At 36.1% G+C, this 11,639-nt stretch overlaps 1 protein-coding gene and 1 pseudogene across 1 annotated transcript in view; both read left to right on the top strand.

The window, feature by feature from the left end:
- The window catches only part of LOC107717129 (hairy/enhancer-of-split related with YRPW motif protein 2), a 5,067-nt gene extending 833 nt beyond the window's left edge, over positions 1-4,234 (top strand). Inside the window, exons 2-5 of the mRNA XM_016523798.1 lie at positions 729-807; positions 905-988; positions 1,155-1,236; positions 2,783-4,234. Coding sequence (XP_016379284.1) covers positions 729-807; positions 905-988; positions 1,155-1,236; positions 2,783-3,441 — 904 coding nt within the window. The 3' untranslated portion in view covers positions 3,442-4,234. The remainder of the gene's footprint in view (positions 1-728; positions 808-904; positions 989-1,154; positions 1,237-2,782) is intronic.
- Positions 4,235-6,809: 2,575 nt separating this feature from the next.
- LOC107716987 (peroxisomal targeting signal 2 receptor-like) overlaps positions 6,810-11,639 on the top strand; it is an 18,310-nt pseudogene continuing 13,480 nt past the window's right edge.

The following is an 11,639-nucleotide window of genomic DNA, read 5'->3' as shown; positions in this document are numbered from 1 at the left end:
CTATATAATTTATAAACATTTTATAAATATTTGAGTTCTTTTAATTTCTAAAGTATAATTAATAATTAAGTTTGGTTTTGATGCTTAATCTTAGATTCGTGTATCATAGAAATTTAAACTGAATATATTTCATATATAATGACTTTACATAAAATAATATTTAACCTAAATAATGTTAGTAATTTATATACTGTTATGTAACCTAAAAATAATGTGCTTAATGTGGTAGTATTTAATTCAAGTTAATTTCATTAAGTTCATATTATTGTTTAATATGACTATATCAAACTGACTACATTAGATTGTACAAACAATCAATTTTACGGGTTAGATCAAGTAGAAATTTTATTTGCAATTTGTAATTGCATGTTACCATTTTTACAGTAATGCTTACTAAACATTATTGTAAAATGTTACAGATATTTCTAACTATTTGAGTGTAGGATATACATCTATTAATGGTCTTTTAAGCATTGTATTGAGTCATTTTGTTTGTTAATAACGTAACAGTGAAAGTTATAATGAAGTGTTAATAATTATCACTGTCAAGCATTTTAGGTAACCTAAAATATGTTTCATGTGGTAACATCTAAATTAACTGGTTTTATTAGTCAAAAATCAAAAATATAATTTAATATGACTGAATAAAAAAAAAGTTATTTTTGGTAACATCTATTAACTCTTTATACAGTGCACTGATAAGTTTTCATCCTCTTTTCCCCCCAAAGTCAAAGCAATGGTTCATTTATAAGATGTGGCTCACCCACCACAACATCTCAAGTCATGGCTAGAAAGAAGCGGAGAGGGGTAATTCCTTACTTTTTTATATTTGTTAAAAAAAATTTTTTTAAATGTATTCAAAACACTGATACATTACACTGCAAAATTATTTTATAAATTGCAGATCATTGAGAAAAGACGAAGGGACCGAATAAATAATAGTTTATCAGAGTTGCGTCGTTTGGTGCCAATAGCATTTGAGAAACAGGTGAGTTCACATTTCTGCTTCAGCCCTTGCATGCTTTCTATATGCATTATGAAAGTATTAGTTCTAATAATAATAATAATTATAATAAATTAAAACTAAGTGGAAGAGGATGTTGTCAAAGCTATCATATTAAAAACCCCTCACATATCCTATTGCTTCTCCCAAGGGATCTGCCAAGTTAGAGAAGGCGGAAATATTGCAGATGACTGTGGATCACTTGAAGATGCTCCAGGCCACAGGAGGAAAAGGTAGTCTGCTTGTTATTGGCTCCTGTTTTGCACGCAACCTAACACTGTAGTGAAATTTGAGTACGGAGTTCCCTTTTGACCAGATTAAAGTGGAAATCAATGTTAATGGTAGGATTGAACTCGTGGGAAAGTGCCGGCAGGACAAAAGAAGCACTTCACCCTGGGATTGTGTTTGCTTTCATAAATCCATGGGAGGGGAGTGGGGCCACATTCACAGGCTGCACTGTTGGGGGTTTGTTAGGGCTTTCCAATGAGTGTTAAAACCGAAGCACTGGGGAGACAAAACAAACATACAAACAGGTCAGGTCACAATCCCGGTCTGCTTAGGTTTAGCCTCTCAAACACAGTGGAGTTGCATTTGACTCGTCATGATTAAAGCTTCAAGTCAAATCAAGTCAGCTTCATTTATTTAGCGCTTGAATTGTTTCAAAGCAGCTTCACAGTAATAAGTAGGAAAATAACAGAATCAGTGATTCAAACTTGAGAAATTCAACTTCTGATGAAAAGCAGCTCTACAGAGACAATAGTGTCATTATTCAGCTTGTCAGTTCAGTGTTAATTAAATTCAGTTCAATAAAGTTCATCAATTATTAAACGAGTACAATTCAGCAATAAAGCATCTCTACACAAGACAATAGTGCCTTTATTCAGCTCGAGTCAGTTAAGTGTTTATTCAGTTTAATTCAATAACAGTGAAAAGTTGATCAAATATGAAATGAGTTCAATTCAGCTATAATCAGCTCTACAGAAGACAATAGTGTCATTATTCAGCTCAACTCAGTTCAGTGTTGATTTATTTCAGTTCAATAACAGTGTCATGGTTTCAAAATTCATAAATTATGAAACAAAGTCGATTCCCAGCAGTTTACCTTCACAGACATAACCGACTGTTATTGTAACTCATGTGTGTTTTTAATGTAAACTTGCGTGTGAATGAGAACTTAGTTTAGTACTCACATGCTGTGATAGCCGCTTTCTGTCCGTGTGCTTCGGTTGTGTGCGCTCAGAAAACCATATATCAGAAGTTTAAACTCATATGGTTTAAAACGCATGATTTCAGCACGATAAACATGCTAATCAGAACCAAAACAGATGTTTTTAACAGGTGCCAGCTGTAATGGCTCTATTCTGGAAAAGGGGGCGGGAAGCAGCAGCTCATTTGCATTGATATAATAAATGATCTGCGGAGTATTTTGAGCTGAAACTTCACAGACACATTCTGGGGACACCAGAGACATATATTACATATTGTAAAAAGGGGCATAATATGTCTCCTTTAAAGCAGCTCTAGTGTCATCATTCAGCTCAATTAAGTTCAAGTTTTGTTCTCATCGATTGGTGTCTGTGCAGTCAAATCGATAATACAGTATTACTGAATATCTTTTAAACCCAAACTACATCAGTGACAAGGAACCCAAACTCAATCAGGTGATAGAAATGGAGACAAAACTTTGGGAGAAACCAGGCTTAGTCGGTGGATCAGTTCTCCTCTTGCCAGAGAAGCATGGCATTCATGTTTTCATTGTTCTCTCTCTCGCTCTCTCAGGATATTTTGATGCTCATTCTCTGGCCATGGACTTCATGAGTATCGGCTTTCGGGAGTGTCTAACTGAAGTGGCGAGGTATTTGAGCTCCGTTGAAGGTCTGGACTCCAGCGATCCCCTCCGCATCCGCTTGGTTTCTCACCTCAGCAGCTGCGCCTCGCAGAGGGAAGCGGCTGCCATGACCACATCAATGACCCATCACCAGCAGGCCCTCCACCCTCATCACTGGGCCGCAGCTTTGCATCCCATCCCGGCAGCGTTCCTGCAACAAAGCGGACTTCCGTCCTCAGAGAGCTCCTCTAGCAGGCTGTCTGAGGTTCCTCAGAGGGGCGCAGCCCTTTTGACCTCCTCCTTCACCCACAGTGACTCCGCACTCAGAGCACCCTCTACAGGTAGCGTCGCTCCTTGCGTTCCGCCGCTGTCCACCTCACTGCTTTCAATATCGGCGACCGTTCATGCGGCGGCCGCTGCTGCCGCGGCACAAACCTTCCCTCTAACATTTCCCGGAGGATTCCCGCTCTTCAGCCCCAGCGTAACAGCATCTTCGGTGGCTTCTTCCTCCGCGAGCCCTTCCGTTTCCACATCCACCACATCCCAACAGAACAGCGGAAGCAGCAGTAAACCATACCGACCGTGGGGGACTGAAGTGGGAGCGTTTTAAGTGTTGGATTTGTTCTTGTTGCATCTGGACGTGTTACACACTTTGTACATAAAGGAAAGAAAACATCTATTGTGCCTGCTTTGGTCAGCACCTTGTTTTTTTTTTCTCTCTACGCTTGTGTACATATGCAACATGAAACATAAGCCAACTTTCTAGGAGGGAAAGAAAGACATACTTTACACCTCAAGCTGCGTGGAAACCCATAAGGATGAAGAGCGATTTTAATTTTTGAAGAAAAAATCAGTTACTGTTTTAACTTCATGTAAAGGGCTGTACTGTGTAACAGTGCCTGCATAAACACTGCTAAAATGCTGCATTTGAGATGTATGCTTTGATATTTCTCATTAGAATAAGCACATGTGATTTTCACAAACACACACAAACCAGTAGCTTTAGAGTAAAACAGAACCGCTTATTCAAAGACAAGCCAAAGGTTTTGCAGATAATCACTAAAGTGAGGTGTGAATCAGTTGTGTAATCTATGATTTAACAATCCAGTTTGTAAATATGTATATGTGTAAGATTGTAACTAGAGTTTATACTGAAATTAGACGAGGAGTTGGTATGATGCACTTCAACCACTGCTGTTTTATTGGGGGAGACAGGATCTTCTCCACTTTACACAATAGGCCTACTGAATTAAAAAAAAAAAATAATAATATTCACTAATACTCATATGTGAGATTTTCTACTACTGTAACTTTGTTACCTTTTTAATAACCCTACCACGCTCTGTAAGCTGTAACATTTTCTATGCAAAAAAGAAAAAAACATGTCCTCGAAGAAACTGGGTGTTTTTTTTGTTGTTGTTGTTGTTGTTTTTATGCTGCATTTGAGATGTATGCTTTGATATTTCTCATTAGAATAAGCACATGTGATTTTCACAAACACACACAAACCAGTAGCTTTAGAGTAAAACAGAACCGCTTATTCAAAGACAAGCCAAAGGTTTTGCAGATAATCACTAAAGTGAGGTGTGAATCAGTTGTGTAATCTATGATTTAACAATCCAGTTTGTAAATATGTATATGTGTAAGATTGTAACTAGAGTTTATACTGAAATTAGACGAGGAGTTGGTATGATGCACTTCAACCACTGCTGTTTTATTGGGGGAGACAGGATCTTCTCCACTTTACACAATAGGCCTACTGAATTAAAAAAAAAAAATAATAATATTCACTAATACTCATATGTGAGATTTTCTACTACTGTAACTTTGTTACCTTTTTAATAACCCTACCACGCTCTGTAAGCTGTAACATTTTCTATGCAAAAAAGAAAAAAACATGTCCTCGAAAAACTGGGTGTTTTTTTTGTTGTTGTTGTTGTTTTTTTTCATTCTGACACATATGCCACAAAACCATCATTCCATTTGCTTTCACCACAACAGATCCTGGAATGTTATGAGAGAAAGTAATTGTTTTCCCATAGCATAATGTGAGTTATTGAAATTCTATGGTGGAAAAAAATAGTTGTGTTCTTTTATGTGTTTTTCTTATAATGCAAAAGAAGCCAATGAAGTGAAACAAACAACTGCAATTATAAGTGCCACTTCAACAGTTATAAATCTGTCGACAAACTTTAAAGTAAGCGACAAACATTTATTGAATAAAACCACACACACACTAACATTCAACATACAAACATTACATAATCACCAGCCATTTTAAATGTTCATGTTTGTTTATAAAATCTCCCAATGCCAAATTAGATGCTGCAATGATTTCAATTATCAGTGTCGAACATTTTAGGTAACCTAAAATATGTTAAGTGGTAACATCTAACATTTAAATTAACTGGTTTTGTTAGTCAAAAATATAAAAATGAAATTGAAAGGAACTGAATCAAAAAAAGAAATTTTTTAAAGGTAACAACTACAAACACTGTCAACTTACATAATCGCCAGCAATTTTAAATATGTTCACTTTTGTTTTTGTCTCAATGCCAAATTTGTTTACATTGCAACCCTTTCTTAATAACATTTAAGCAGTTCTCATTTGATGTTTACTGTTATTTAAAGACAAGGTCCCTCAAGGTTCCCCTTGGTCCCTCAGGGACAGCTCAAGTCAAAACATATGTAGCTGCTCTGGCGGGCCTGAACAAACCGCCGGTCGGACTGCAGTATAGTGTGCGCCACATGAAAGCACAACGACACTAGTCACTCCTCACTAAAATGGGTCTTTATGCCGGCCTAATCCACTCCCTTTATGCCAGGGTCTGTTAGACAGATTTACATTAGTAAATCACTGTCACACCATTAAATTCCTTAAGAGAAAAAGTATCAGCATTTCCAAGTGAATGGGGATTAAGGCAAACAGCGCCTGCTACCCACCGGCAGTCATGGGAAAAGTGTGGGGCCATAAATCCGCCGGCTATCTGCTTTAGAGCGGCTGGTTCTCACGCCGGGCCCCTGCCTTTGAAGTGGCCGTCATATATCAAGGGCGCACATGATCTCCCCAAAACATCACATAGGAAAAGAGTCAGCGGTGTGAACATGGTCAGTAAGCCTGTCAGCTTCATTAGTTTCCACGCATCGAAATGGTTTAGCTACAACAAGATGTGTTTCATACTCCAGACCGAAAGATAAAAGCAGCATATAGATATGATCAGCTCACATAGATCATATTCTAGGCTCTAGGGCACAGGCACAGTCATTTTGACTTTTTAACCTTAACTGTTTGGTATTATCTGTAATATTTAATATACTGAAGAGGATGTATTGAGTAGGCCTACATGAATGTGAATTTTAAAATAAGATATTTGCTTATGTATTTTCTCCAGTTGCAAACCATAAAGATTATGATGATCATGAACTGTTCTACCAAACTTTTAAAATGTGATAACAGCAAATCCATATAGATATATTTTAAATTGTGATGTGTGAAGTCTGAAAAGACAACAAATGGGTCTTTATTAGAGAAATGCTGCCATCTGGTGCGAGATCATTTTTAGCTGCCGCTTGTTCTTCGTTCAGACACTCGTTTTCTGCAGACTACGTACAACTGACATTTTCAAAATATGTTTTGCTCTATTTCTATTTTATAAAATCACATAGAATAAAAAAGAAAATATAACATGATATATTATATCAAAACTACTTCGCCAATCTGCATGATGTACGCCATCCACATCTAACCAATCATAGCTTTGCGTTTTACACGCAGTCAAAACGCGGAAGTAAACAACTGGTATGTACACATGTTTGCGCTAAATGTAACAGTATCTGGCAAACGTATTGATTTCTTAATGTACCGTTGCATTGATTATTGAGCATTTATCAAGCTTTCGCCGTTGTCGACAATTGTTTGGTGGACTTTAGTGTTTATAGTGCAATGACCTAGGCGTTATTTCTGCGTTATTAGAGAGTATGAAGTCATTTAAATCTCCAGGCCGTCATGGATATGCGGTGGAGATTTCACCTTTTCTGGCATCCACGATCGCCTGTGCGTCATCTCCGTATTATGGAATAGCAGGTCATTTTTGGAATATTGCATGAACGTACATTAAAGAAATTGTCCACCTTTTCTGGCATCCACGATCGCCTGTGCGTCATCTCAGTATTATGGAATCAATTAATAATTTATGCATTTAGCAGACGCTTTTATCCAAAGCGACTTACAGTGTATTCAGGCTATTACTTTTTGACCAGTACGTGTGTATATATATATATATATAAAAATTTTATGAGGTCTGTTTTAAAACCAATATTTTCTTTCATTATGACATTGTTATTATAAAGTAATGAAAATCATCCTGCAAATACTACCATGTAAAATATATATTGCAATAAATAATTAGAATGTAGGAGAAATGTTCTTAATTGTCATGAAATTATACATTTTTAAAGCCACTGTAGATGCATGTCATCTTGCAGGTATGTGGAGTCAAGGAGAAGTGGTAGATCATTAAGTAGAGGTTGAGTATCTTTTTGTCTAATGAGCAGTTTTGACTGGAATGATGGGCTCTTCGATGTGACGTGGAGCGAGAACAATGAACATGTGCTGGTGACGGGAGGAGGTGATGGATCTTTGCAGATCCAGGACACGACCGACCCGCAAGGTCTTCTGCGGGTGCTGAAAGGGCACACACAAGAGGTGAGTTCACACTCTCAACTTTCAAAACAGCACAAATTAAAGCTTCCTGCTCTTAGCACTTCATAACTTCTGGACTGCAAAACGTCTTTAGACTATAGGAGAAAGTTTTTAAGGCCACCGTAGATGCAGGTATGCAGAGGAGATGTGACTGATCATTAAATAGAGGTTGAGTATCTTTTTGTCTCATACACAGTTTTGACTGGAATGATGGGCTCTTCGATGTGACATGGAGTGAGAACAATGAACATGTGCTGGTGACGGGAGGAGGTGATGGATCTTTGCAGATCTGGGACACGGCCCACACGCAAGGTCTTCTGCAGGTGCTGAAAGGGCACACACAAGAGGTGAGTTCACACTCTCAATAGTTCATGTTAAAGCTCCCTGCATTTAGCACTTCATAACTTCTGAACTGCAAAACTTCTGGCCTTGGTGTAGGTGTATTCAGTAGACTGGAGTCAGACACGGGGAGAACCTGGTGGTATCAGGGTCTTGGGACCACACGGCCAAAGTGGTAAGTGGAATTTGTTTTAGAAGGTGAATATATGCAGACATTTTTTTTTTTTTTAATGAGGCCTAGTTCAATCTATATGCAAATAATAAGAATAAAAGAAAACTTTTTCTTTCTCTGCACTGGTGATCAAGCATACTATTAATGTTGTTACTTGTTGACATAAAATGGGTTCCATGGTTGTCCTGTTTTGCACACAGTGGGATCCGGAGCGATGTCAGTTAGTGAGCTCCCTGCAGGGTCATGAGGGTGTCATCTACAGCACCATCTGGTCTCCTCATATCCCAGCATGCTTTGCCTCAGCCTCAGGTAGGAGAATGAGCTGTATCTGTCCTCCCATGAAGTTTGGAAGGATTGCTGCTTTACTTCAGAAAATTACTGTTGTGATGCAGATATTAGAGTAGATCACAGATATTATATAATCTATAGGTGATCAGACATGCATATGCAGAGCATGTGGTAGACCATAACAAGGACATGGGTGTCAGTTAGTGAGCTCCCTGCAGGGTCATGAGGGTGTCATCTACAGCACCATCTGGTCTCCTCATATCCCAGCATGCTTTGCCTCAGCCTCAGGTAGGAGAATGAGCTGTATCTGTCCTCCCATGAAGTTTGGAAGGATTGCTGCTTTACTTCAGAAAATTACTGTTGTGATGCAGATATTAGAGTAGATCACAGATATGATATAATCTATAGGTGATCAGACATGCATATGCAGAGCATGTGGTAGACCATAACAATCTTTGGAATCTTTGATTCCTTAGAAACGGATGAACTGATAAAATATTTGAATATTTGAGTTTGAATTGAAGTCGCTTTGGATAGTACCGGTTCAAATTATATTGAACAGGAAATTGTGAGGGGAAAATGGGATTGTGAGGTACTATTATAGTTTTTATTAATATTTTGAATTAGTTTTTTTATATTTTATATTTTCATTTTAGTAATTTTTTTGTATGTTTTTGTCATTTTAGTTTTTTTTTTATGTCTGTATAGTTTTTATACATTTTTATTTTAGTTTTTTTTTGTTATTTTAGTACATTAAGTTGAGTTTGAATTGAAGTCGCTTTGGATAGTACCGGTTCAAATTATATTGAACAGGAAATTGTGAGGGGAAAATGGGATTGTGAGGTACTATTATAGTTTTTATTAATATTTTGAATTAGTTTTTTTATATTTTATATTTTCATTTTAGTAATTTTTTTGTATGTTTTTGTCATTTTAGTTTTTTTTTTTATGTCTGTATAGTTTTTATACATTTTTATTTTAGTTTTTTTTTGTTATTTTAGTACATTAAGTTAAAATAAATGAATTAAATGAAATGAAAAAGAACAATGAAAATGTTCACTAAATGAAAATGAAAAAGCTCAAATGAATTCACTTTTAAGTTTTTTTTAAATTTTATTGCATTTCAGTTAACATTTATTCTATTTCAAATAACAAAAAATGATTTGGTTTTAGTTAATTATAATAATCCTGTTGTGACATTTTTATTTTAGTTTTTTTTTGTTATTTTAGTACATTAAGTTAAAATAAATGAAATGAAAATGAAATGAAAAAGAACAATGAAAATTTTCACTAAATGAAAATGAAAAAGCTCAAATAAATTCACTTTTAAGTTTTTTAAATTTTATTGCATTTCAGTTAACATTTATTCTATTTCAAATAACAAAAAATGATTTGGTTTTAGTTAATTATAATAATCCTGTTGTGAAATGGGATACATACCTTAACACAAACTGTTAGTAAGTTGTTTGTATATATGACATATTTTGATTTTGCTGTAATGTTTGACCTTTTAAAATTGCATCAGAGGCAACTTTTACCTCAGCATTTTCCAAATGACAGTAAATACAGAAATACATTTTGTGTTGAGACATGTAGCATCATTTTACAGTCTCATTCACCTCAATATAACTGGCAAAAAAAAACATAAATGTTTTGGTAGAAATTGAGATTGTATTATATTTTAATTTGGACTAGTAGCCAAATCATTCACCACATCGATACAATCATTCACCCCATGAGGTCAGCAGTGAGCCATCCTTTGGAGCTTGCAGATACCCTTTAATTAAACATTTTTCTTTGTTTAGTTTTGATTGGGGATTTTAATTTAATGTGATAATTTAGTATAATTAATTTTTTTATCACAGTAATCATGCCCTCTGAGTCTGACACATACGTAAAATCCCTTTTTCTCAAAAAAAAAGTAGTATGTGTGATTATTTGTTATTAATATGAATAAGTAATCTGCTTTTTGTTTTAATTAATTCTTTTTTTTTTATTTGACCGAGTAGCCCTAGTTTTGATACATTTTGTGCTGGGAAACTTTTCAAAAGTACGTTCATAGTAGAAATTTCTGCATAATCATGATTGCATAACATTGGGTGTTATGTACTAAGTCTACACAGTGATCTGTGTGTTTGTACTTGTGTAAGAAGGACTCACAAGGGTCTCACGAGTACACATCTCTCTCAGATGTAGCAGCGATTGGTGACCGCATTACAGCTGTAAACACCAGGCTTTGCCAACAGAGCCCAGAATTCATCAGCTCCAAACGGCTCTGCTGTGATCTTATCAGCAGCACACTGGACCTGCAGCAGCCACTTACTGCTGCTGTTAACTCTCAGTGCTTGAACAAATAGTTCACCCAGAAATGAAAATTATGCCATCATTTACTCACCCTCATGTCGTTGAAACCCAAATGACTTTCTTTCTTCTATGGAGCACCAAAGGAGAATCGTATCCCTTTATAAAGCATTTTATGCAAGAACGGTGACAAGGAATCAAGACCCCTTCATAGTGCATCAGACAGTAATGACTAACCGTGAATGCTCATTCACACATGCAGCCCATCTATGGTTCCTTGAGAGATCACGTACAGGATACTCATCCATGTTCCTTTGTATTAATTTTGGCCCTCCTCAGGAGCTGTGGTAAGAATAACATGCTCCTGTGCTGATGGAGAATCCTTTTCTTTTGCTATTAAATGTTGACACCACGTGTGTAATGAGATGTGTCTGAAAATCAATACTAAACCCCAGCACCGTGGCAAACGCTGAATGTGATCATGGGAAAATTGGTTTCCATGAAATGCTACCTCAGCAAAGATGTACTGTATAAGTTATAGATATGCTGGCTTTTCTCATCACAAAAACCTCTTATATAAGAATACAACATAAAGCCAGCATCAGGTTTTTGCTTTCCATATATGTGGCAACTTTCCACAGCTTTCCAGCACAGTTTTGATCAGTTTTATAGAAAGACTAGTTGTGACTTTCTGCAAGCCTGATGTTTTAAATAACCTTTTTCATGTCTCTTAAACATAAAAATGCCAAATTGCAGGTTTGTGCAAACCAGTATTTGCATGGACACTGACGTCAGATGACATGACTTCAAATAGTTAAACCACCATATATTTCAGGTTTTGGTAAGACATAAAATGTACTGAATTTTCAGGTTCATTCTGTGTTATAAAATGTTGGTATATTTGATTGTATGAATATATAAATAAATATAAATACTAAAATTCTGGTTAGAAACATTTTTAAAAAATCAACTCTCTTAATCCCACATTATCCCATATATATATGTA

The sequence above is a fragment of the Sinocyclocheilus rhinocerous genome, unplaced genomic scaffold (genome assembly GCF_001515625.1).
Source record: "Sinocyclocheilus rhinocerous isolate Xijiao unplaced genomic scaffold, SAMN03320098_v1.1 scaffold1874, whole genome shotgun sequence".
NCBI lineage: Eukaryota > Metazoa > Chordata > Actinopteri > Cypriniformes > Cyprinidae > Sinocyclocheilus > Sinocyclocheilus rhinocerous.
The sequence above is the reverse complement of the archived record's forward strand: the minus strand, read 5'-3'. Positions and strand labels throughout refer to the sequence as shown.